We start from the raw sequence: 26,242 nt of genomic DNA, 5'->3' as shown, positions 1-26,242 counted from the left end.
AGTTATTTATTTTCTTCTCAGAGTTCGAACCATTGTCCTCAAATTCGCGCCACCGCCAGTGAACACACAACATGTGCTCACAACCACATTTCCATTTCACATCTTCTCCAGATCATTTTGCAGTGAGATTTACAATTTACATTAAAATTTAAGAACAAAATTCCTTAATTTGAATAGAATAGAAAGTTTATCACATTTACTTGACTTTGACTCGCATTGTCCGAACAAGGAAGAATTTCATCATGGGTAAAAAGAAGCCAGTAAGTATTCAAGTTTATAATGCATTGTCGGCATTTGCATTAATTTGGAATTTGTTTAATAATATGCATGCTAATTATTTGTAATATTAGTCCAAGGCACAAAAGAGAATTCGTGCTGTAAAGCAGCGTGATCCCACGGCCGTGATAAACGAGGACGACTGGGTTCACCATGAACCTGACGATGTGAAACGGGCGCCGCATTCTTTCATCATTTATCGTGGAAAAGTTGGTCGCTACATTAAAGAATTGATGAGAGATTTAAGGCATGTGATGGAGCCTTTTACTGCGTCTAATTTGAAGGTATTTTAATGCGTCCAATTATCAAGATCCAATTCGTTACATGCAATCTCTGATGAATGATTTTTCATCTTCCTTGTAATTTTAGATGAAGAAGGGGAATGTGCTCAAGGATTATGTGTCAATTGCTAGCTATTTTCACGTCACACATTTATGTATGCTCAGCAGAACTCAAATCAGCCCATATCTCAAGATTTGTAAACTTCCGAGAGGACCAACCCTCACATTTAGGATATTGAAATATACGTTGGCTAGGGATGTGTTATCGTCCTTGAGAAAGCAGGTAATAAAATAGTGGACCATTTATAATCGACACTATTACATAATATCAACATTTATGTACGTGTATGATTGATAGGTCACGTTTGATGCTCAGTTCCAACACCATCCTCTCTTAATAATGAATAACTTCTCCAGTGAATTAAATGAACATCAACTAATTTCGACAACCTTTCAAAATATGTTTCCGCCCATTAACATAAACAAGGTTAGAGTAACGGAGATTCGGAGGGTGCTTCTTTTAAACTATATTGAAGAAGAAGATTCCATTGAAGTTCGACACTATACAGTCACAGTAAGTAGTGTTGAATGAAGCTGTTTATGGTAGAAATTATGCTAATGTAGTAAGTTGGCGAGTATAAAAATTCGAATTTGCATTTCAGTACAAAGCTACGGGAGTTTCAAAGAGAATCAAGAAAGTATTGTTGAGTAAGCACGGAAAAATTCCAAACCTTGGAAATTGCGGAGATATTTCAGAATTTCTTAACAGGTACACATATTCGCAGAGGTTTTAAATATTCAGGTTGAATTTTATGCACGAATTTATTTTTATTATTATTGTGGCACGTTTAGAGATGGCGATATTTCTGAAAGTGAAGGGGAAGATAATACAGAAACGGTGGGTGTTCCTCAAAAAATGACCAAAGTCTCGAAAGGTTTGGAAGAAGTCGGAATAAAGCTAGTAGAACTTGGACCAAGACTTCGAATGCAGGTTAGTAGTTGACAATGAAGTTGTTTTTAAGATAATTAATTTTATTTTCGTGGTTTATTTTATATTGCAGTTAATAAAAGTCGAAGATGGTCTTTGTGAAGGGGAAGTTTTGTATCACAAACTCATTGAGAAGACTCCAGAAGAAAAACTTTTGATAAGAAAACAGAGAAACATTAAAAAGTATGACCAGCAAAAACTAATTCCAATTACTAGATTGGTATTTTTATTAATATTTGTATTTGTTCTAATTATAATTATTAGGAGACAGAAAAATGTACGAAAACGGGAACAAGAAATGAATATTGAGAAAAAGCTTAAGGACAAGGAAGCACACAAGAGGCGTTGTTTGGAAGGTGCAGGGGTTGTTCAAGATCATAAAGAAAACGAAAACATGCAGGATGAAACAGACGCCGACTGGTACCGGAAGGAAGTCGGAGAGGATCCTGAAGAAGGCATGTTTTCTGAAACTCAGCAACAGCAATCACAAGGTGACAGACGCCCCGGGAAAAGGAGGTCGGAAGGACATCGAGGAGACGGCCTAGGCAACTTAGAAATGCGTCCCAGGATCAATAAGTTTACAAAAGTAAAGGAAAAGGCAAAGCAAATGAAATTGGACAGACAAAGGAATGCATTAAGAGGAAGAAGTCGCGATGGAATGGGCCGCTCTTCCAGAGGTGGTGGACGTGGTCGTGGTAAAGGTGATGGAACTTATTCTAAGCCAGGAAGAGGGAAAGGAATGGGTAGTAAACCAAATATGAGAGTCAGCGGAAAACGAGGCGGATCATCTCGCGGAGGAAGCGGTATGGGTGGTGGGCGAGGTGGATCTCGAGGAGGTAGCAGTGGAGGCAGGGGTGGTTCTCGAGGAGGAAGAGACGCAGGTGGATTCCGTGGGGGCAGGGGAGGATCACGAGGGGGTAGGGGAATGGGTAGAGGTGGTGGATCGAGAGGCAGAAGTTAAAAGTAAATAATATCAGTACATTGACTGTTACATAAATAGATGCATATGTAAATATATACATTCAAATTATGGCTATATGTAATACAATTATGTCGCTGCGCTGTACTTTTAGTTTATACGACGTTTTATTAAATGTTATTTTCTATGACATGTTAAATACTGAAATGATTTTGACATCGGTTAAGTATACGCAGGGTTTGGCGCATATGAAATGGTCCTACAATTGTTATTTCATACATTCCATGAGGTCAGTCAATGCATTTGTGACATTTGGCAGTGAATATTTATCACACATCTGTCGTGTATACGTATGCAAAATTGAAGTCGTGTTGATTAATTTACATAATCCTTTGCATTGGCTTTCATAACTTTGTGTATCCATTCCACGTAGTTTGGGACTTTGGCTAGAAACATGAAAAATTGCATGAATACCAAGAAAATATTGACATTTGCGAATGGGTATGTCTAACCATAAATCCCAAATTTGCCCTTTCGACCACACCCATCTCCAAAGCTAGTTACACCAAATACTGTCCATCTATATATCAATCATAAGAAAATACCAATATTATTTAGCTTCTAATTAGACCAAATTCAGTTTTGACTTTTTGGCTACCTGTTATCCATTGAGCACAAAATCGGGCCACCTATGATATCAGCAAAGGACACTGATAATGACATGCCCCATCTACATGTATCTACTTTACGTAAATAATGACCCTACATTACCTGAATCTCCAGCACCTGTTTAATGAAAATATGAAGATCAAATGCATTAAACTCAATACAATCGAGGTTAGATAATCCCAATAAATGTTTTTTTTATTACATGAATCCACTGTTCCTCCACGATATCCCGCACAAAACATATTGCCCGTAATGTCATTTTTTCCATAAGTGTAGCGGCATTCTGCATTGCTCACTAAAGGAACCTAATAACAACGTCATATTGTTAGTAAAATGCGTCTTTCCTTGGTAAACTGCGATAATATTTCCAATAACTTTTTTCGTTCTTACTCTGCCCTCGTGGAGAACTGTGGTCCCAAAAACATGGGTATGGCGTTCCTTTCCCCACCCAAGAATTGTGCAAAGAGTGCCTGCTTTTGGAAGAACTTGGTTTTCGTGGGGCAGACAAGCCAGCCCAGCTTCCGTGGATATTGGTTCCGGTAACAACAATAAGGCGATGTCATTGTCCACCGTCTCATGATCAAAATCCGGATGAATGAATGCGGCTTCTATCTAAATTTGCAAAGAATGTCTTTACATATGTCGAATAATCGCATTAGCATAAAACTTGAGTTAGGCTTAATAACCTGGTAGCGTTTTTCAGTACCGTCGTCCTGATGTAAATGGTGCTCGCCGACTGTCACCAACAACTTTTTGCGAATGCAATGCGCTGAAGTTTGTATTTATTCTTATTTGCAACAAATTACAAAGCGATATGAATTTTTCATTTGATTACCGGCTGTCAAAATCCATCTGGGTCCAATTAGTGTTCCACCACAAAACGCTTCCTAATCATTATTAAACTCAAACTTATTTACACATAAATATACAAAATGGCATAATGCCCTTCAAAAGTAGTATTATTGGTTCTTGCATTCAATTTATTGAGAACCGCAACAACCCAAGGCCACCTGTCGTAAATAAAAACCGAAATCGTAATAATTAGTTAACTATAGTGGATTTAATGTAATACATAATATGTGCGTATAAACAGTCCCCGAGGAATTCTGCTGCTCAGATTTTAATTTGTCTGCCCACCTGCCACGTTGAGCTTCCTGACCACCGAGAATTCGCGTTGCGATCCCATTTCTACTTCTATCTGTACTCCAAGCAACGCCACAAGTTGGTGAGGCCCCCAAGTGGTCATAGTCGTCCACTGGAAAGGGTCCTTCTGACTCTAAGGCGTTTGACCCCGACAAGAAACGGCTGGGCGTTGTGGGGATTGGAGGAGGTGGGATCCAACTCGTCTCATTTTTTCTGGATCTTCTTTGTGAACCTCGGTGATTGCTGTTCTTATTGAATGGGATTTCTGGTGGTGCAGGTTTCCTTGTTCTTCGGCTTTGGGTTATCGAATTTTCATTTATCATTATTTTGCTGGGTGATGATACTAATTCATTTACAGATTTCTCAAAATCAGATAACGATAAATCCTGTGTGAATTGAAGTCCTTCTGAAAAATATCCAAAAAGTACATTCGTTCATTGGATTGCATATTACATGGTTTAGAGAAATAAACCATTAAAATGCATGTAACGAAGGGGTGAATCCAGTGTGTCAAACATACGTAAAAAATCGACGTGTTCAAAATGATTTCAACATTGTGACCTTTGACCATGTCCACACGGTCACTGGACCACTGCGAGTCAAAATCACATATTCAGTAGCACAGCTCTTTGAACATGTTATCGATTTGGGTCCTCAGATGATATCGTTCTAATTTTAGATAATCAGGACCTGTGACCTGGCGCCATAACCTTGTGATCTACATCACCAATTTTCTAATCAGGTCTGCCCCTTGACGTAAATAAATTAGGTTTCAAGTTTCACATCGTTTGGCTCACCAGTTATCGGACCAACAGACCGACGGACATGAGGATCTTATCAAGGGGTGAATAAAATATACAAACTGCATGTCTCGCTCGATGAGGAACGGGTTTTAGGTTATGTAATTAGGTTCCGAGTATTTTTAAAAGGGTAATGTGTCTGTTGATACATAGTTGGCTGACAGCATGACTAGAGGCAGAAGGAGTGACAGGAAATGCAGTACAGATGCACATTTCAAATGCATATGCATATGTACGTAAAGTACTTCTTATGCACCAGTGTTAGGGACCTGAGATGAGCCGATGATATGTATAAACAACTGAAAATGTGCCAGACTCACTTTCATTTGAATGGATTTCATAGTCGGCCTGATCCAAGTAGTCCGTGTCCACATCGTCTGAGGCGAACAGGAAATCACGCTTGTTATTTTCGAAAATATATTCACAGTATGTCCCTCGGTGGTAGCAAAACGCTTCCTCGTGTATTACCGTGTTGCCGCAAATTAGAGGAAATTTGCATGCCCTGAAATTCAGTGACAAATACATTTTCAAAACCTTACATAAAACCATGCAATTTAGCATAACTCTAAAATTGCAGTGCAAATAGCACCTGTGACGCTTCGTCGTACAGTGACGAGTGCATGACGCCCATCTCGTCCATCGACTGTACAAAAAAGAGTCCATGTCTTGCAAGAAAGTCGGCGGATTAAAAGATCGTATTGCTTTACATTTTACTCCGTTGCAAATCTGAAAATTTAGTCACTTTTTACACTCAATTTACTGCATATCTACAAATGCACAATGTATTACCTTGTATCTCCTAAGCTTTTTGGGGACTTCATTTTTGATACTGCTACACACAATGACCGGAAGTACGGTCAAAAGTAGCAATGCAAACTGGTAACGCGTTATTGAAGAAAGTTGCATTGTTATTGCTCACGTCTCAATTTTCCCACGTTATGAAATGCTACTCGTTATGACTGTAAATACTTCTGTTTCATGTGATCTCACTATTCCAGTTAGTAAACTAAACTTATCACCTCTTGTAATTGATTGTAAGTTATGCGTAAAGTTTTATACACCTAACCCGAGGATGGGTGGACACAGATCGAGTGTTGAGCGATGTTGTTGAGATGGAAGCCAACGGCAGAGTAAAAATTGAGACGGAAAAGAAGAGTGAAAGAAATGCATAATATTATGTGTTCATATTTATCTTGTTCTTAAAAAGAGTTGCTCGTTTCGGATGTTCAACTTCCTACAGTTTTCATACAAGGAGAGTGCTACACATGTCCTGATGAAAACTGTGTTCAATTCTAAACAAGAGTATTTTCTTCATTGCTATGAAAAAATTGGTGGTAGATACGTGCATACTTGTGAGTATGGCTAATTAACAAAATTACAACCACACAAATTTCCAACCTATGTATGCATTTACAAACTATTGACACTACACTTCCACCATTTACCAGCTTTCATTGACCCGTGTCCATCGGTATTCATCTAATGAACTCTCCATCTGCGAAAAACTATGCCCATATCGGTCTGGAATAACAATGAAATTAAAAGCCCACACACGCCTAAATTCCAACTTGGAAATCGGATGTATGTACATTGCGTTTTTAAGATCTGCTTCGACAATTCTGATGATGATGAGTTTGCAAAGTGTTCATCAACCTTAAACCAGGCATTTTCAGTGCTACGATCTCTCTGGTGAAAGAACCCTAAAAATAAATAAAAGTACGCAATGTCGCACCTTAAGCTTATGTGTGAGCAAGCATGTTAAAAAGTTCTTTTTGAGTCATCTTTTTCACAAGAACTGTATTTGCTGATGAGCAAGCAACCTTCAGTGATGGGTATATTTTAAAGTAGAAAAAACATGCATGCAAAGGAAATTTGCTTCAGTGGCACGATTTGACAGCAAAAGCCTAGAGTTCAGTTTCGATCTAGCCCGAGTCAGGGACAGAGTCTGCTTTTATCCAATGACTCAACTATCAGTACAATCTAATATTTGAAATCCTCAAAAATATTTCCATAATCTAGTGCAAAATTCAGCTTTTTTGACCAGTTTCAAAAACCAGTATGGTCACCCTGTTCCTCGCAAAAATATTCATAAATTTGACTTCGTATTCTTTAGTCTCATGTGGCATAAGCAACAAAATCTTAAAACTGACTTCATAAGTATCTGCTAATCTAACCTACCCTTGCAAATTTCACTCTCCTTCTAAACAATAATTTGGGCATGACATCGTATTTTCACCTTAATACACATGTACATATGACCAATGTCATTCTCAATATTTTGCACCAACGACCCTACCCTACCTTTAGATTGTTAAACCGATTTTGCTCATCTCCAAATTTATCTCCCATCTTCTTCATTATCTTCATTCCCATCTTCATTTTCACCGTGTGTAGCAAATTTCAAGTCGGTAGAATTAGTGTAATGGTAGTTGTCGTAAGGCAGACAGACCGACATTATAGTTTCATAAGCCCTGACTCTGAGTTTTTTCATGAAACATAAAAATTATCGCTGCATGTTAAATCGACAGCCTGTCTCACCCGATATGATACTGACGGCCAAGGATCAAAGAATAATAACTAGAATTATTCAATATTTATTTGGCGTTTAAGCATCGAGTTGGCCTAACGAAGCTGCATAAGTACAAATCTGTAAGTTGGTGCATGTAGTCTATACTTCTGAGTTAATTCTGCTTCCGTATTATCTTTGTAGTGGGTTAGTTAACCTCAAACTCACTCCTTTACGCTACATATATACGTACATACACAGATATAGATATGTACATATGCATTTTTTATATCGTCTTGCAAGTTAGTCTGGGGAATCCTGAGTGAATGGTCTTCATATTATGCTACATGATGACAAGGTATATACATGCATACGTATTATGTATGTATATAAATATGTACATGTGCTTACCCTCATCAATCAATGACTTTTCAAACAAACAGGGATTCAATATTTCTTTGAGCATTTTACAAAAAATTAGTTTATTCATCCGCCGTTCATTTTCATTGATTCATTGATTTCGATCTGCTTAATTATTTAGGTTAATGTGATGTATGTATAATAAATTATTATTTACATAACTAACTGAAGCCATCGCAATGTTTCTGTGTTTGGTACATGGCACATGTCTTCCCAAAATTCCATCCCTTCAGTCGTTGGGCTAGCATAAGGCATGGAACCAATGCTGATCTTTCCCAAAATGACCTTAGATCCTACATATGCATATGCAGACAATTAATTATGGTCATAAAAATTCAATGGCAATACTAAACAAGCAAAAAAAAATCACCCAGTCGTCCTCTTGCAATCACTTCTAGACGAAATGCTATTTGACTGAGCAAATCTTTTGGGATGGTCACGACGAAAACGTCGTCATACACTGGAACAGACCCCCAGCGAACGAGGCGTGTTTTTCGTGACTTTATGCATCGTCCTTGCTCTGTATCATCACAAGTTTTTATAATACACATAAATATGTTCAACATATTGAAAAAGTAGATCAATCAATATTTTGGTTGTATGCAGTTTATGCACACGAAAGATATTTTACATAATCGAGAATTACCTTGCAATGTAACTTTCACATGTGTCGAAGCTATAAAATCAATAATGATATACATAAAAATGTAGATTGATTAAAATTAATACAATTAATTTTCATTTTTTTTTACGTCATTGTCCTAATGAGGTCAAAAATCTTACTATATTCGCTCGCACTGGTTGCGTGAAGACCTGTCGCTTCAACGATTTTTAGCGTCAATAGACCCGGAGGAGGTTGTTCTTGCCACATCAAAGAAACTCTGAGTCGTATTCCATCACCAACCAAAGTTTCGGTAGAACCGCTTTCAAGGAATCTCCAAATGTGTGTACTTTGCAGATCTGAAGAATTGTCGCCCATCTCAAACCCTGGAAGTTCTTTCAATGCCAGGTTAAGAAAGCCAATCAACTTCTTTGGCGTTTCTTGTATGACTGCTTTGAATCTTAGCACCCTTGTGCTAAGAGTGGACTTCCTGATGTGAAAACTAAACTCTTGATTGTACACAGGAGACACTTCTTCGAATTCTGAGGTCTTTTGCTTCCCCCCACGACCTGGGTACAGCTTAACGGAAATGCAATGTCGCACATTCTCCGGAATATTTCTTCCTCCGAGAAGTCGCACGTAAAGTATTTGAGTGGCTGCCTCGTAGTAAAGGCTAAAGCCAATCTTGGGATTTTCAGCATCTCCTTGAATCAGTTGTGGATAAAATTCCTTGGGAATGGAGCACTGTGAAATTGACAAGCTTTTTGAACATGACGGAAGCTCGGAGCGAATTTCTCTATCCGTAGAAATTGGCTGAGCTGGCAGTGAGATCTGGGAAAACGTAAGCATGCCATTAATGGGAATTCACGTTAGGTACATATTTGTATTAATAAACGTGAAAAACAACCCTGCTTACGGTTGGAATGACAAATTCGATATTTTTGTTTGGAGTGATAATATTTTTGGAAATCCCTGTCTTGCTCTTTCCATTAGATCCGTTCATTTTTGGTTTTTCTGTACCCCCATTGTTTTCTGATTTCCATCCCGAAAAGAACGATTCCACTTTACCTTCAGAAGGTGTGGTACTCGAATGACCGGAATCAAGAAGGTCGTCAGCGGCCTTATTCCCCTTATCGCTTTTTCTTCGTTTGCAATAGTAGGCGTAACACCAAATGCAGGATCCCAGCAGCATCAAAGCTATGACGCTTGTGGTGCTCGCAGCAATGGTCAAATCCGTATAATTCGTCTTCAATAAGGATTGACGAATCTCACTCAGAAAATTATGAGTTGAACCATAATTTTCTGAATTCATTGTCAATTAGTACGAGCTCTGTAATGTGACGTGTGGTTGGTGAACATGTGCCCAACCACCAAAATGTAATGGAGTTTCACCAATTTATTGCTTTTGTAAAATGTTCAATCTAATAAATGTTTTGATACGGTTGCAAAAAAAATGCATTTTGTTCTTTATTATAAACTGGAAACTTTTAATTACGAAAATTAACTAGGGAACTTTACACTTGATGAAACAGACTGCCTACATATGTATATACATAATTCGTATATTATCCGACTATTCAAGCTACATACATATGGCACAGATTTTAATCCATGGCAGGCCAAACAACTGGTCATATAACTTATCAGCATCACCGTCATCATCTATCCAGGCAGATACGCATCATTAATTCTCTGTAATCAGAGATAAAGACAACATTACCTTCGAAATTCTGTGACAATGCTATTGACTGCAAATAAGAAACACTTGTGCAGATGAGCCAAATGTTTCATCAATCGGTAATCCTGCAAATGTGTGGATTCGCTCGTGACAGCAGAAAGCCAAAGTATTCAGATCTGTCCATAGTGAACGAGAACTTCACTTTCTGGATAATTCCCAACATAATAATCTACCCCATCCGTACAAATATTCGCATACATTGGTTGGTGAAGGAAAGAAGAATAGAAATGAAATTATTTGGCCATACAAGGATAAGTAAATATTTGTGAAATGTTTGAGTTAATGTCCTACACTTGGTGATTTCCTGTAAGTTTATATTTTGGCATATATATGTAAATTTTACCGTCAATCCAGTACGTATAAATAATGTACAAATCTAATCATACAGTAGTATTGAAAACCTATACAGTTGTCTTTTACTAACTTGAGTCTATCATGAACACACGAATTTCTATTCTATTGTCGGTCGTCTTCTTCGTCAATGATTCCCAAAGTCATGGCTAATTCTTTCACGGAATTGATAACTTGCTCCTGTACCAAATTGAACGACATTGCGAGCAATGCAATTCCAAACAGCAAATATAATGAGCAAAGGGCAATACTGGCCTGAAATTAAGGGAAACATTAATAGTTCGTTAATTATTATTTCTTTTTGTGTATAAATCTTATTACTTCTGATTCCTGGGTGGGTACAAAATCTCCAAACCTTCAAAATTAAAGTTTGTATGGATTTGAAATACAATTTACGACCCAATCGTCTACATTGTGTTCGACTTACCCAATAGTTGTCAATGTAATGAAACAAAAATACGCAGAGTCCAAAAAATTCCATTCTTCCCATTTCGAGAATAGGAAAGCGCCTCCAATGATGTAACCAATGACCAATGCTGAACACAACCAAATCGGGACGGGACGCTTTCCTGGATCCTCATCCTCGTAGTCACTCTCGTCGTAGTCATCATAATCTTCATCCCAAAATTCGGGCTCTTCAGGAGGTTTCATCTTCAAAGAATCAAGTTTTTTTAATGTTAGCACTTTTGCAATAACTATTTGCACTACTTATGCAAAACAGTTTACCAATTCAGGAGGCACAGAACGATTTCTTGAAATTCTATGCGACGAGGATGGTGGCGTCTGATCTGTTTGAGCAGGAACCACTGGGACCAAATCCTCTGCATATTTGTTGTACAAAACTGGCAAATTTGGCCCAAACTCAGGCTCTGCTGACTTTGTTGATCGTTTCTAAGAGAAAGCAGTTCGAATTTAACAAATAATTTAAACTATGATTATGTATACAACAAACAAGATCGCACATGATGGTGCGTGTGACTGTGTCCATGACCATGTTGATGAATTGATTTGGGCTGTGTTGTTCTAGGCGGCATTGTAGACGAATAAGCCTTTTGTGATGCGTAAATGCTAAATATGAAGAACAAAAGCTTCTAATGACACCGTTATAATATATGCCAAAATATGTGATATTCTGTGGCTCATTACACTCCTGGTTCAGATAGGGTTGAAACGACAGAGTCTGACATTGCAGAATCTGCTGACCGCTGAGATATTCTTGCTGATCTTCTGATTGACCGTTGTTTCATACGAACACTTCTGATGATACGACATATGGAAATAGTATTTAATGTTAATTACGGTTAAGTGCTGCAAACTTTATTTTACCCTCTTGGTGGGGGCCCTCGAACACTTCTACCTCTTCGAAGCTGACTGCGAGGCCTTCTCGCAGGTCGACGTGTACAAATGTAACAGCAAACCTTAATATCAAATTGCAATGATGGTAGTTAAGCTTATGTCAGAATATATTTTCTAAAAACCTGAGTAACCCAACCTTCCAGTAAATCACTCTGAACGAACTGGCCATAAAGTCCCCAATGTGACTCCTGAGTGAAATGAAATGAAATGTACTTCAAAAGTATGTAATGTTTAAAAACTTACGGTATCGTGACGTCTCATTCATCCAACGAAAAACTCCATATTTTTTGACAAAAATTAATTACTGGAGAGAAAAGTAAAGTTGATTTTTCAAAGAACAGGTGAAGCAAATAAACTACGATTTTCGCGCTGGGAAAATGAGACAGTGGGAAACAAAGATACGACTGCAGTCTGCTTGCTTGCATGTATTCATGTGACGTATTTATGCACGCATGAGAAATCAGTCTCTCTCAAACTGTTAAAAAACTTTAGTTTCTTTTATAATACAATTATAAAATTCAAATTTTTTTCCTGACGTCCATCTCTCAACCTTTTACAATGTCTGAAGACACAATTCTCGAACTTTTTTATGATGATAACGGAGAAATCGACATCGCCGAAATTGAAGGTAAAAAATTTATATTTTGTGTACTATGGACTGCAGTCATTTCAGTGTGTTTTACTTATTTTGCAGATTGTACGGGTTACAACAAAATTTACACGACACCATTAGTCGACCACACGTGGGAGACAATGTCAGCAGTGGTCGGACGAACGTTTCACAAAAATCTGACGAGAGTGGCGCAACAACGATCTCGGGAAGGAAGATGTAAAGCCAGGTATTTTTTTTAAATATGCGGTGGTGTCTGCAGACTTGCTTCATGGTTAATAAAAACAAATAACTTTACAGCCGGTCATCCAGATACGGAATCTCCTACGCTCCCACATTAAGCTGCAGCTTAGGACTCGTTACTCAAGAACGGCTTAGTGGCCGGAAAGAGAAGGAAGAAGATGAAGAAGAAGACGAGGAGGGGGAGGAGGTGCAAGGAGAAAAGAAGATCATTTTTATGCTGAAATCCTTCGTTAGAATTTTTACAAACTCGCCGTGCGCCATGGAACCCTCTCATTGTTTGACGAAGTTGGAGCATCTCGAAGATGTTCTCAGGGACCACCTGCTGCAGCAGACCTCCAAATTTTCACCTTCAACTGTTGAATTTATGTTGTCCTGGGGGGATGCACCCATGCTGGGGCACTGGAACTTGTTCGCGAAAGAGATGCAGCTGTACCTCCCAGATCCGAAACAATTTATCTCTGTCCCGGTTTCAACAATTAACGCCATCCATAAATCTCTACGTTGGCAGGGTCGAGATGCTAGTTTGGTGCTGGAGGAACTGTGGGATCCTTCAATTGCGGCTTCAGCCTTGAAATCTAGAGGTAAGTTTAAATAATTCGACCTATTGTTAAACTGCAGTTTAATTTATTCTTTACCGTTTTAGCCAAACTGATTCCACAGCCCCCAGAAAAAGAAAACCCTTATTGGGATGGAGTTCCGGCCATACAAGTAGAATCTGAGACCCTTTTACTGGATTATGACGACAACGGGGATATTCAGGCTCGTAAATTAGATGATGATGAAGGTAATTTGTTAATTTCCTCGGGTTGGACTGCAGTCACATGGCACGAATTTATTTGTTTTTATTGTTGCTTGCAGACATTGCAGGATATCACGAGATATTCCTCTCTCCTTTAGTGGACAGTGACTGGGACGCAGTTGCAATCGCAATTGGCAGAAAGTCTGGTCCGAAGCATGCAGTGTACAACGCGGGGGCGGTCAACCTGCTGCATCAATGAAAAAGGGTGCAAGCCGAGGTTTGTTATTTTGTTTAATTTTGTCTGCAGACTTTACTATTGTTGACATTTGTTTATATATTTTTTCTACAGCCAGGTATTCAAATACGGGATTTCGTATGCCCCAACGATCAGCTGCAGCTTACACATGGTGACTGCTGAGGAAAGCATTATCCTCCTTCTCAAACCCTGGACGCGCATTTTTACAAATGCAATTGATGCTCTGGAACCTTCGAACTGTCTGGAAAAACTGCACCATCTTGAACAAATATTGAAAGACCACCTGCTGCAGCAAAGTTCCAAATTTCCATCATCTACGGTTGAATACATGCAGTCCTGGGGAGATGGCCCAATGAGTGAACATTGGAATCTGTTTGCACGCGAGCTGCACCTCAATCTTCCCGATCCAGATCAATTCCATTCCATCCCCGTGTCGACGGTCGATAAACTTATCGAGCGTTTGAAACGTTACGAAACTGCAGCTGATTTGGTGACCTCTCTCATGGATGCAAAAGACAGAGCTGCAGCTCTTATTAAAAGAGGCAAGTAAAAATCTTTATAGCATTACACTTCTAACTTCTCTAATCGTTAAATGTTCACAATTTCAGCCCAAGTACGACCGCAGCCCTCCCATGTAGACAATCCGTTCTGGAACAAAGTAAAGTCCCCAATTTCCCCTGAAATGATTGAAGCTACTGAAGCAGTTAGAAACAAAGTTATGGGGTTCAATCAAGCTGCAGCGTCGTTCGGCTTTCACAAGGGATCCTTTCACAGGACACTCAAGGAGCAGGGAATTGTTTCTAAATATAAACAGGGAAGACAACAACTTCCAGACTCACCTGCTATGGCTGCAGCCATCGAATCTGTAAGAAAGGGCGAGAAAAAAGCCTACACGGCTTCACAAGTTTATGGAGTTCCTTACACCACCCTTCGACGAAGACTCGCTGATGCAGGAGTCGTCCGGAAACCAGAATGAGGCAACTACTACTCGAGGTTCAATAACACGATGGAAGTTACCAAACTTATCGTCATCCCAGGCTGGAAGATTTCCGGGCTTGCGACCATCTCCACTGTCGTCACAATAAATAGTTTTGTAAATTATTTATTTACAGTAAATTTGATCTATAATGTTTTATTTAGTAGTTTATTTATATTTACTCACTTATTTTTTTAAATTTGTGAGATGCAGCAATTCTGGTTAATTACGGAATAGAAGTATTCAAAGAATTTTAAACAAATAGTGGAAATAATAATCCAACCAATGCAACTGTCATTGGGTATACATACATACATACATACATACATTCGTACATACCAAAAAAAGTACCATAAAACCAACAAACAAAGTACCATAACCATACAAAGTACATACCAACAAATGACCATCAACGGGATGCCAACAATAGCGTAAAAAATTGTTACGATCTTCCCCCATATCGTTTTCGGAGATATCTATTTCGAATAAATGATACACAAACACATTATTTTTCATAACTCAAACTCTGAATAAAAATTCAAAATTACTTACATGCCCGTAACCTGAAACATAATCAGAAAGTACATAGTTAATCATTTCGTAGTAGTTTCAAATAAATGCAAACACTTCTTACCAATTGTTGTAATTCTAATATAAAAATACAATTTACGATCAGAAAATGTCAATTACAATTAGAATCGGTAAAGAGGTATAACTTTAATTTACGTTATTATGGAATAAAATAGCGACCCTGTAAATGTCCAATTTAACTGCTCCTCATTTTCATTTCCATCCCAGCCGTCTTTCTTTATGGCATTTATTAAGTCCCGTTCAAACTCCTGAAATAAAATTGTTGTCGTGTATTTACATGCAAACTTTTCTTACAAAATTTCTCTCACCTGCAGAACCTTTGTTGTATTTGCAGCCCAACGCTCTGGATGGATGAGATTCGTTGCTTGTGTCATGTTCCATAAATAATGGGAAACGTTCAGCCGAACTCCTGTCATCTTTCTTTTCTCCTGTTCAAGAAAATCATGCACGACCGGAAGTCATTATTATTTTCTTCAAGTTACGGGGAGAAAATACATATTCAATGGACATTTCATGAAAAGTTTCATTTACCTGAATTTCATTTCTGGCTTCCAAAGCTTCAAATGTACAAATTTAATGTATAATCACATGATACTGATCAAATCAGGTATGAAGTTCATACCTGATTGTTCTTTAAATTTAAACGTACCTTCAAAAGTGAAGGCCCCAATGACACAGTATCCTACAACGAGGGACAACAACCCCACGTGCGACAAAATAAACGCTGTCACATGTTTGCAACCTAATAAAATCATATTTCATTAAAATATATTTGAATATAATACATTATTATCTTAAACTATTTTGAATAACCTTCTATACAAACTTGACATTTGGTCTTCTCTTCGGGCTCATCTTCATCTTCTTCAACTTCCATACTTGCAGAAAAATCGGGAACTGTAGAATTTTCTGAAATACAGTGATGATGACCACAAATAACACCGGTTTACATTTTGTCTATGTATTTTCGGATCATGTTAAATAGCACATGTATGTATGTATTTACACTTTATTGACAAAATTATTTCCAACTGCACTATCGCACGAGGATCATTAGCGAAATTAGTGCACAGACGAGTGTCAATGAAACCAACATGTTTGGATTGCACCACTTTCACATGAGATATCTTGGCTCGATATGCAAGATTGTCTTTCACGGGACCAGTGCCACTTTAACTGAGGATGATGATGAGGCTCTATGTAATGTTATAAATAAAGTCTGTTGTTTTTCCGCATGTATTTACCACTTTAAGTGATGAGTCGCATGACGATGCTACCGTGAGCTTTTTTAGACATGCAACATACAGAGGTTGAGCAAAAAATTAAACGTCTTTCTAATGTTTTGAAGTAAGTAAATAATATATTTTATAAACAGCAATTGAACTTTTGTTGCAATTTATTCTCATAATTACTGAATGTTTATTTAGCTGTGTATCTAGTGATATTTACGTAAATTTTATCTTGAGAAAACTGTACTAAAAATAGTCGTTTGTGCAAATGAAGTGTAAAGTAAAAATAGAATTGTCACATTGCATACATAAAAACACTGCATTTATGTAAGTTATCGCCACCACAAGACAATAAGCTTTTATGCACCCAATGCAAGTTGCATTGGTTTGGTTATGTGTACGTATTTATGTAAAATTCTTTAAATACTTCTATTCCGTAATTCAACAATATCTCGGACGTGTGTCTCAAAAATAAAAAAATAAGTAAATAAATAAACTATTATAAATTTAATTTACTGTCAATCAATAAAAAGTTCTGCACAATAGACTCCTAAAACAAATGCGTATATAAGATCGCTAAATCAAAACTACTATTTATTGCGACGATAGTGGAGATGGTCGCAAGCCCGGAAACCTTCCAGCCTGAGACGGCGACAAGTTTGGTAACTTCCATCGTGTAATTGAACCTCGAGTTGTAGATGCCTCATTCTGGTTTCCGGAAGACTCCCAAACCACACTTTCGTTTTCTTGGTTAAGATGACCCGTTGTCGCAACACTGCTAAACATTCAAATGTACAAATAGATGAAAAATGCATAATTCCAAAATTACGTTAAAAACAATGCAAAGATTTCCTACCTCGTAGTCAGCGGAATATTTGATGTGGTTTCATGCATAAAATCAGTGGATATTTTATTTTGGTGTCCCGACATTTGTTGAGGTTTCACTGTAGTCATCAAATATTTTGTGAGAATGCTAAACCTGTCTGACATTTCCTGATTTGATCCCTGGCTAAAAAGACTTTGGACAAATTGAGACAACGGTTTGGCTTCTACGGAGGCCGGTGCTCTGGGTGTGGGGACAGTTTGGGCAGTTGTTGATGTCGGCGAGTTTGTCGAAATTTCTTCTTCTGATGAGGAGGACGAATCCCAGGTTTCCATACTCATCTCTGGCAGCACGTCAATTGTTTCTGTAGCATTTAAATGGAATCCCACGTCAATTCCATTGTTACTTATTGCAGATTCAGTAATTTCGTCCACTGAAATTGTCGTAGGCACGGTAGTTGTCGCAGTATTTGTTGTAGTACTTATTTTTGTACACTTGAGATTTTCCGGATGGAACTCACTCCCAGTTGGGCATCGGTAAGTGTAGAGGATCCAGTTGCGTCCAATAGGAATGCATATTTTATAGTAAGATGGGTTTTTATAATCCGGAAGTACTTCGTGTGCATTCCTGCAAGAGATCTTATTCTCGCCCTCTCTCTGAGTCAGGTCTGAAGGATTCGGTGGTATAGAATTAAAATTAAACCGATTCGAAGTGGGTCTAAAACGACGATTTGGTTTGAATGTTGTTGTGGACACTGTTCGAATCAGTGATGGCAATGTTGGTCTGTGTCTGGAACCAAAATTTGGCCGATGAATTGAACCTGGACGAGGGGAGGAACTCCGACGACGACCTGCTGCTCCAGTGCATAGTATGCTTGCAAGAAGCATGCAACAAATGACCTATGAATTTATTCAAACACTTGGAATTTTCTAAAATTATTCTTACACACATTTATAAAAAAATTGTTCGTTTACCTTAAAGTTCAGTTGTCTCATTTTCCCCGTGTGCAGTTTTACCTTGGCAAATTTGCCGTCCCTCTAATAATACACAATACGACTTACCGTGGACAAAGTCGGCGAAACAATGAAATTGAAAGGGGCATACTGTTATTGTTCGGAATTTGATATCTCAATTCGCTAAGTAGTCTCAAGAGAAAGACGCTAATTCTTAACGGGGATTCATGCTCTTTTGAGTGCAATTGTTTGTGAAAATATTTACATACACAGGTCACAGACTAGGTGGAATTCGATTTATGTATGCTAACCTGGTTCACTTTGAAGATGGAAATTAATCTGAGAAACTTAGAATTTCAAGTAGGTACAACTCCGATCGAATGGCATTGATAAATATAAGCTTAAATACAAATGCATCCACAAATGTTCAAATGTGTATGACTTTAAAAATTCCCCAGATGTGTATATTAAGGCATTTATTGATTTATGAGAATACAAGTAACTTATCCTACATTTTATAATTAAATTTGCAACATTAATTGTAGTTAGCATCTTTTGCTTACTTTGTTGCTGATACATACAAAGATAATAATGTGTGTATCAATGTGCTAAACAGTTATCAAGGATATGTGTACCTTATGACTCGTTGTATGAAACATTGTATGAATCGTACTATCAGTGTATGTATGTGGATAAACATGACATTAAAGATTTTGAGTTAGTTCATAACTTCGGGCAGAAAGTGCGTCCGCTTTAAAACGTCAGGTTTCTTATTCGACGTCTTCTGTCCAATGGTAACTACTCCTTTTGATGTCCCTGAAACCAACATGTCACATTTTTAAACAATTTGAAAGGGTAAGCTCAAGCTCATTCTTTATTCCTTCCTTTTGATGTAAAATTACCGTAAAAGTCCATCGGACCAATAAATTTGGGACGGATCATGCTTTCCTCAGCAATTTTGGCTTTCCTCCTATTTCTCGCAGTAGTAAAAACTTCAATGGCCAAAGAAATGAATCTATGAAAATTAAGGAATTCCAAATATTAAATTTATGTATCGTCTGCAAAATACTCTAAGTTTGCCATTTTTTAACCGTTTGTTTGTTTCAATAACATAGATCACATTAGATCAGTAAACAAAATTTTCTTACGCAATTCCCAGTCCAATAATGGTGGCAATAAATACCCCACCGAGAGACTCCAATGAGATTCCATCGTTTTCACCATCTCCTAAACTTTTGAGAGAAAGAAAAGAGTGAGCGAGTCATAGAGAAGGAGCGAGCCCTCAGTTCAATCTCGGGCTGCTTCATGATCATTAGTCGTTTTTTGTGTAGATATTTTTAAACGTAAACACTATCATATAATTATTATTACTTCATTAAGATTTCTTAATACGTGTGTGACACAGTTTCTAATTTAATCGTGTATCTTATTATTATGCAGGTAAGCCATGAGTGATCACTCTAACGACGATGATGATGATTTCGTCAACCCTCGCTCTTCCACAAAAGCAAAGACTCCAGAAACGCCATCCACTTCCTCCAAACGGAAATTAACCACTCCCACCAGTAGTAAGGCAAAAGCGCCAAAGCAGAAGAAGGTTGATGACGACGACGACGAGGATGATGGAAAGGAGGAAGAATTACCAAGTTTCAAGTAATTTTTCATTTAATGAAAATCATACGTAAATATTTCAACATTCTTTTTAATAATTTCAACAGATATCTCAAACTGGACTCGGATGATGAGGACGATGAGGAAGAGCTTGTTTCGAAAAATGAGTGGCGAATGGTGGAGGGAGCAACGAGATATTTGAGAGGTCAACCTACCAGTCTCCCCGAACGAGGTTACGTGAATAGGAAAATTGATCTGCGTGAAGATAAGAACGACATTGTGTGGTGGGCAATTAGTAAGGCTATGAAAACCTATAAGAAGATGTCGAATAAGTCTGAAGGCAAGAAAAATTACTTAGAATTTCATATTATTTTGAAGTGTACTATTTATGACATGGTTTGTTCTTGTTTTTAGATGAAGGAGATAACAAACTGCGAGAGTTCTTCTGCAAATTGGCAAGAGAGGTTGATCAGGATCAGGAAATGGGGTCACAGCAGTCGACCACTTCCAATCTCACTCCTCTTACCCCCCCAATTATTACAGGGAAATATCCCCCTCTTACTGCTGCAGAGAGATTGGTCGCAGAGACCAAGATAAGACAAGCGGGGTCAGACGGATTGGAGATTCCTGGGACAACGTCTAGAGTAGCGTTTTCACCACCATATCAAAACCGGAAATACGGGTTATTCGTTCGTATCGCTACAACTACAAAGTGTTTGTTTATTTAGTAAGTACATTCCTTATGTATATGATAAATTATGTGGTATGCTCTAATGTCCAACGTGACATGTCTCCAGATTGCGTGCGAACAATATCCACCATTATGGACCCGAACCCAAAGTGCTACTTTCACAAAGGAGAACAAATTGGTTTCGTTTTGGCCCAGTTTACGGATGGGGCCAATAAGAAGAATGACGTCATCCTCCATGTCATTTCCTCTTTCAAGTATATTCATGGGGATAATGAGGGGAGATCACAAAACGCAACACGGTCAATCATCCTTCAGAATCTGACGAAATCCGAATTGCCGTGGAAATCATACTCTAAAGAACGTGAAGCAGCCAAAAAACCAGCCGCAGAACTAGTTGAAATACAGGATCGTCGCCTATACTTTGATGATGAAGACGAAATGATGAAAGTTTACGCAGCACGCCAGGTACAAGCAATAATAATGCTGTGAAATATGTAACCCTCATTGTTATAATGAATTGTCCAATCACTTTTAGACTACGACACTCTTTCAACTACTTTTATGGCCGGATACTACAATCAAAATAATATGTCTCAACCTAGACATTAATCTTCCTAATGGTGCGTATAAGGAGTTGGTGGAGGAGATGGATCTTTGTGGTCTGGAATTGAAGATTCACGATAAATTGTCACCATCAGCAGCAGCAGCAATTGATTTAGAAGCAGGTGAACAGATTCCATATCTCTTACATGCAAAACATCGTGAAAATATTGGGGCATTGTTGACGAGAGGAAGAAAGGAGAATAAAGAGAAGGTTGCTGCATTATACTTTGTCTCCAATCCCCACATAATTTATGCTGGTCAAGCACTGAATAGTAACGTGCATACAAAGAATTTGTATGGAGACCCTGTACTTGTTTACAAAACTAACAAGCCCTCCACCCACCCGGAGCACAAGTTGGTCCCAGTAGGACTTGTTCGTGAAGAGGAGCGATACAAATGGGAATGTCATCTCCACATTTGTGCCTTAATAGCATCTCTTCTAAAACTTAAGAATTGTATAACTCCAGACGATTTTTCTGCCCAGTCTCACCCTCTTTGCATAAATAAGAAGATCAATTCAAGTTATGTAGATAAAAAGTCATGGGGAATTGTTCATGGAATTATGATGGAAAAGTTTTTAGTTGATGTGTACCTAGGACCCAGGACGTCCGACTAGTAGTAATGTTTATGATAAATTGTAATTTTTAAAACAGTTTCATATGAATTGGTTTTCGGGTCTTTGAAGATGAGATATTGAAGTGTAAATAAATGAATTTAATTGTTTTTACCGTAATAAATGGAATGTAAACTGAACCTTTCATTTCCTTACCCAGGGCATGTTGAGGTCCAATAGCGAGCTGACAGAGTTTCAAAGAATCGCTCAGTTTGCAGTTGTAGAATTGCCATTGAGATATCGTCCTGCAAAGGATTTCCTTGTGCGACGGCCTAATAAGTAATTATAAATAAGCAACCACAAATTTATATATGTATAAATACGAAAAGTTGTATCAGTAACTTCATACAATACTACCAACATTGTCAGAAATTGAGTCAGCTAGCCCTACACATATCTGATAAAAATACTCTTTGAAAGGGGACCCTTTCTAACCTACCAAGGCATATGGCGCTTCAGCAAATGGTTCGCCAATCAAGGTCAAGTTGCAGTTTCGAAATACTTCGTATTTTGTTTGGGCTGCGTCATGAATGAATGCGAAGTAATCATCGCTTAGAACCTAAAAAAACAATTTCATAAAAAGTAACACATATCCCATAACGTCAATATTTATATGTACACCGTAATACCCTTGAAAACCCTTCGGACATGTTCAAAACGGGTGTGGCACTCTGGATAACTGAATGAATATGAATATACATTTCCCGTATTGGATATTCCCAGACAACGTACTCCCTCGCTAGATCAAACGCAAGTTTAATTACACAGATTTAATTTACGATGACTATAGACTTGAAGTCGAAATTTGTGTACTTACCCGATGATGGCGCTGTTAAGGTCAAATTTCTCCACATTCTGTACATGGATAAGATATATTCAAAAAAATTACTGAACATCATATCCCATATTTGTGGTTTCCTTACTGATACAAAATTTCTTCAGCATTTGCCATATTTTTAAAGAATGTCATTGCAGTTGAGACATTGACTACCGAGTATTTGACACTCGACTGGGCTGCCAAGTGCTCCAAATTTCTAATTGGGCTTTGCATTCTGTCATGTAAAGAAAGTTAGTTTAGAGTTTATGTGATGGGACCGGTTTAGTAAGAATGATTTATTTACCTCTCCACTGTTAAGAATGCGGCCAAATTTGCTGTAAACGTTGCTAGCATTAAGACCACAAAAATCCAATAGGCAGCGACAAGTGTCCGTCCCGAAAAAGCTGTCGTTATTGAAGTGACAAGTTATGCAAGGTATATATGATACAACGCACATAAGAGCACATTTTCTTCAGAAAATTTCTTATGAAACTCCTCCGAAGTATGTATTTACATGCCATTCATCTCTGGATTTCGGTCATGTATTCCTAATTCTGGTGTTTTATTACCTTTCGGGGGTTCACCACCTCCTTGTGGAGTAAAAGAAGTCAGAGCAAACCAGAATGATTCCTTGAGAGTGAATTTCCTGTTGAAATATTTGAAATTTAAGTGATCCAGGATGTATGTTAGGACATTTACCTGAAGGTTTTATATTTTTGCGGATTATTTTGGGCGGAGTAGGGGGAGAACTTGTCCAAAAACCAAAGCATGAATCCAGTCGCGATCGTTGCCCCCAAAATGCTCAGCCAAACCTTAACTCATTAGGGTAATAATTAGTATTTTCCCAATATTGTCAGCTTACTTACTTATAAAATCAGACAAGAGCTAAGAATTACATGTGTCCCTTGTCTGGTTTTATAATTGGTCGACGATATATATTTTTTGAAGGAAGGTTAAATCGCTTATGTATTGGTAAGCATATTCAACAAACCTCAGTACGCAGGACAGTCATGAACTTAAATAACGAATTTTTGACCACAGGCCGTTTCATAGCTGCAAGGGTACAATAATGCTCAAAATGTGTGTTTAGTATAAGAGTAGACTATTGAGTAATAGGTTTAATACAAATATTAAATTTGAACTGTACTTATAATTAGTCCAGATTGTTCATAGTACGGCGATACAAAGTCAATAAACTGAAATGGAACAAAAGTTTATCAAGTTGGTCTTTTCCTATATGTTTATATAAAGGCAATCACCTCCTCTCTTTCTGAAGTCATTATATATGCGGCAACTGCTATGTCAATTTTCTGAAATTTTTTCATACAGTAAAATTTAGCTAAAGAAAATCGTGAACATCAAGAGTGATTATAAATTCTTGCCCCATGGACGAGGTCGCCGGTCAGTCCGTTCCATCGACCATTCGGTGGCATCCTCTTTCCAAATCCTTCGCTTACAACGAGATCGTACTCGAAATTCATTTTGTTCGCTATCCCGTTTGCTAAATCTATGCAATACCCGACCTGCAAGCAAATACGTCTTATATCAAAAACAAATTTTGAATATTTTTTTGTAGAATTTAATCTCTCAGTTCATGGATAAAATTAACAAAAGCCATTGCCAACATGATTTTACCCATTCTCCTGTCTTTTCATCCTTCATTGTCCATGGGGGAAACTGCACATCGAGACAGGACAAAAAATAAGATAAGTTGTATAATGCATACACCATAATTTAATTGTAATAATACGCACATTAACAATTCCAATTCTGAAGTATCTTTTCCTGTCTCTGAATACAAACCCGGGGGTTTGTTGGAGTCCCGTTTCAAACTTATATTCTCCAACGGCACGGACCGATCCATTTACATAATCTTCAACTTTTAGAGGAAATTCAAAAGAAATTTTTCCTTGCTTTGCGGTCACCATTTTGTTACTCGATTTCTAAATATGGGCACCATTAAAAGTTAGTACTGCAATGACTCAAAATGTGTACGCTTTTCGTACTCATCTATTACCGCATTAATTGCATCCATCAGAACTGCATTGAATCCCCGATCTCCAACTCTGGGATCATTTGGAGGGGTGCAGCTGACCCGAAAAGATTTTTTCCCATCAGGGTCCACTTGGTTTAACGCCTCAGCGAGGACAAATGCCAACTTTCTGATGTATATTTCACTGGGATTTCCATCGCAGGATGAAGCACTACACCTCTGCGAATCTGTCGTTGGGTTTGCCAACGTGCAACATGTTTCGGATGAAAAGTAAGCTCGAAAATATGGGAATGAGATATTCAGCTTGGGAGGTGACGAGGACATGAATTGATTGTACATAAAAATCCATTCCGTTCGATTTCGCACAACGTGGTGATTAGCTTGGATGAAATCCTTAAATTGCTGCTCAGTCCCATAAATGATTACGCCTGTAGGAACTCGGAACTCAAATTTTTCTAAAATCAACTCCTTTTGTCGAGGATAGGTCAGGAATGAGTAGCGAATGAGAGTACTTCCGAGTACTACATTCACTCCGCGATTCACATCTACACATTTATGTAACGTATTTAACATGTTATTTTAAAATGAAAAGATGGTTAAGCAAGTGGTATCATCTTATTTGTCCAATTATTGATATTACCCAAGTCGGAATGAAAAATCATGAACCCATTGCTTCCGTTTGCCAAATGTAATAAAGAATCGACTCCACGTAACAAGGCGTCGAATGGGACATCGACACGAAAATAAGGAATCTGCTTTGTCGCAAAGAATTTTTGAGGTTGTGTTTCTGGATCCATAATTTTTCTTGTGAAATCCAAAATTACTGTAACATTTGTAGCAGCTTGGCAAACTAAATAAGTACGTTTCCCCGTATCAAATTTAAGCTTAAAATATGTCAATTATACAAATATGCATTAATAAAATGGTTAAATTTAACCTTGTTCCCAGTCAGACTCGTTTCTGTACAAAACTTGCACAAGATTTGGGCTTTTCTCGTTTCTGTCGTCATAATCGGCTAACCCAGATTCGAAGCTTCGAACCCAGGTTTCGGCATTGTCGTCGTGAAGTAATACTACATTATAAAATGACGTGTATTTATATAGTTCTACACTAAAAAGTTGGATTATATATTAAAATATTGGAGATATTAGCTTACATATACGCGTTGAGCTCAATTGTAAGCATCCAAAAATCAAAATTATTGCTCTTAAAACTTTCAAAATCCGTTTTCCCATTTTATTTCTCTTTAGTATGTAAGATCTTGCAAAAATGACACGAAGATGGATTCTCCGCTGAAAACTATTGAAACTTGCATGTCGACTTGCCGATTCGGTGTAAAGACCATACGCTATTTAGCAATGGTGTGAATACGTACGTATATAAAGCGTTCCGAACCGTTCCACCTACAATTATATGTATTACTAGAGTGCGATACTGAATAAAACT

At 37.9% G+C, this 26,242-nt stretch overlaps 6 protein-coding genes and 1 long non-coding RNA gene across 14 annotated transcripts; 2 read left to right on the top strand and 5 right to left on the bottom strand.

The window, feature by feature from the left end:
• The first annotated feature begins 1 nt into the window (after position 1).
• Positions 2-2,654, top strand: LOC110863465 (protein Peter pan). Its single transcript, XM_022112781.2, has 8 exons — positions 2-260; positions 351-560; positions 646-840; positions 916-1,131; positions 1,220-1,326; positions 1,410-1,548; positions 1,619-1,728; positions 1,810-2,654. The coding sequence occupies exons 1-8, from the start codon at positions 243-245 to the stop codon at positions 2,504-2,506; spliced, it is 1,692 nt and encodes a 563-aa protein (XP_021968473.1). The 5' UTR covers positions 2-242; the 3' UTR covers positions 2,507-2,654.
• Positions 2,613-6,262, bottom strand: LOC110863467 (coagulation factor X). Its single transcript, XM_022112783.2, has 13 exons — positions 5,866-6,262; positions 5,666-5,802; positions 5,397-5,578; positions 4,271-4,682; positions 4,107-4,143; positions 3,969-4,020; positions 3,820-3,902; positions 3,524-3,745; positions 3,336-3,438; positions 3,236-3,250; positions 3,123-3,153; positions 2,977-3,044; positions 2,613-2,910 (listed from the first exon to the last, which is right to left on the bottom strand). Exons 1-13 carry the CDS (start codon positions 5,980-5,982, stop codon positions 2,840-2,842), a joined length of 1,530 nt encoding a protein of 509 aa, XP_021968475.1. The 5' UTR covers positions 5,983-6,262; the 3' UTR covers positions 2,613-2,839.
• Positions 6,263-8,028: 1,766 nt separating this feature from the next.
• LOC110858671 (synaptotagmin-1) lies at positions 8,029-9,937 on the bottom strand. The gene is made up of 5 exons (XM_022107510.2): positions 9,520-9,937; positions 8,786-9,434; positions 8,649-8,678; positions 8,373-8,522; positions 8,029-8,295 (listed from the first exon to the last, which is right to left on the bottom strand). Exons 1-5 carry the CDS (start codon positions 9,913-9,915, stop codon positions 8,156-8,158), a joined length of 1,365 nt encoding a protein of 454 aa, XP_021963202.1. The 5' UTR covers positions 9,916-9,937; the 3' UTR covers positions 8,029-8,155.
• Positions 9,938-10,057: 120 nt separating this feature from the next.
• Positions 10,058-15,709, bottom strand: LOC110858723. 6 transcript variants are annotated; one of them, XM_035846761.1, is made up of 12 exons: positions 15,599-15,709; positions 15,507-15,520; positions 15,425-15,435; positions 15,269-15,348; positions 12,171-12,236; positions 12,019-12,110; positions 11,839-11,949; positions 11,655-11,760; positions 11,419-11,583; positions 11,120-11,343; positions 11,014-11,047; positions 10,058-10,947 (listed from the first exon to the last, which is right to left on the bottom strand). In XM_035846761.1, exons 4-12 carry the CDS (start codon positions 15,329-15,331, stop codon positions 10,798-10,800), a joined length of 1,011 nt encoding a protein of 336 aa, XP_035702654.1. In that variant the 5' UTR covers positions 15,332-15,348; positions 15,425-15,435; positions 15,507-15,520; positions 15,599-15,709; the 3' UTR covers positions 10,058-10,797. The 6 variants fall into 6 exon arrangements, with proteins under 6 accessions (XP_035702654.1, XP_035702653.1, XP_035702657.1 ...); XM_035846760.1 differs by lacking the exons at positions 15,507-15,520; positions 15,599-15,709 and having other exon boundaries at positions 12,185-12,236; positions 15,425-15,484; XM_035846764.1 differs by lacking the exons at positions 15,269-15,348; positions 15,425-15,435; positions 15,507-15,520; positions 15,599-15,709 and adding exons at positions 14,736-14,966; positions 15,059-15,224 and having other exon boundaries at positions 12,185-12,236.
• A 284-nt stretch (positions 15,710-15,993) lies between these two features.
• Positions 15,994-16,300, bottom strand: LOC118432975. Its single transcript, XR_004833744.1, has 3 exons — positions 16,277-16,300; positions 16,113-16,205; positions 15,994-16,020 (listed from the first exon to the last, which is right to left on the bottom strand). It is a non-coding gene; the product is annotated as an uncharacterized LOC118432975 (long non-coding RNA).
• A 541-nt stretch (positions 16,301-16,841) lies between these two features.
• LOC110841841 (ionotropic receptor 25a) lies at positions 16,842-26,221 on the bottom strand. Of its 2 annotated transcripts, none has more exons than XM_022087543.2 (23): positions 25,953-26,221; positions 25,734-25,868; positions 25,437-25,646; positions 24,821-25,341; positions 24,558-24,746; positions 24,439-24,480; positions 24,186-24,326; positions 24,063-24,113; positions 23,951-23,999; positions 23,795-23,856; positions 23,503-23,615; positions 23,373-23,449; positions 23,108-23,207; positions 22,910-23,038; positions 22,804-22,841; positions 22,616-22,725; positions 22,426-22,545; positions 22,143-22,258; positions 19,617-19,700; positions 19,371-19,483; positions 18,490-19,284; positions 17,549-18,414; positions 16,842-17,470 (listed from the first exon to the last, which is right to left on the bottom strand). In XM_022087543.2, the coding sequence occupies exons 1-21, from the start codon at positions 26,029-26,031 to the stop codon at positions 19,187-19,189; spliced, it is 2,577 nt and encodes an 858-aa protein (XP_021943235.2). In that variant the 5' UTR covers positions 26,032-26,221; the 3' UTR covers positions 16,842-17,470; positions 17,549-18,414; positions 18,490-19,186. The 2 variants fall into 2 exon arrangements, with proteins under 2 accessions (XP_021943235.2, XP_035702647.1); XM_035846754.1 differs by having other exon boundaries at positions 16,842-17,467.
• LOC110858690 lies at positions 19,695-22,126 on the top strand. Of its 2 annotated transcripts, XM_022107551.2 has the most exons (6): positions 19,695-19,811; positions 19,909-20,121; positions 20,187-20,419; positions 20,494-20,806; positions 20,877-21,235; positions 21,306-22,126. In XM_022107551.2, coding segments are annotated over exons 2-5 (753 nt in total). In that variant the 5' UTR covers positions 19,695-19,811; positions 19,909-19,915; the 3' UTR covers positions 20,878-21,235; positions 21,306-22,126. The 2 variants fall into 2 exon arrangements, with proteins under 2 accessions (XP_021963243.1, XP_021963235.1); XM_022107543.2 differs by lacking the exons at positions 19,695-19,811; positions 19,909-20,121; positions 20,187-20,419 and having other exon boundaries at positions 20,499-20,806.
• Positions 26,222-26,242: the final 21 nt, after the last annotated feature.

The sequence above is a fragment of the Folsomia candida genome, unplaced genomic scaffold (genome assembly GCF_002217175.1).
Source record: "Folsomia candida strain VU population unplaced genomic scaffold, ASM221717v1 Fcan01_Sc001, whole genome shotgun sequence".
Taxonomy (NCBI): domain Eukaryota; kingdom Metazoa; phylum Arthropoda; class Collembola; order Entomobryomorpha; family Isotomidae; genus Folsomia; species Folsomia candida.
The sequence above is the reverse complement of the archived record's forward strand: the minus strand, read 5'-3'. Positions and strand labels throughout refer to the sequence as shown.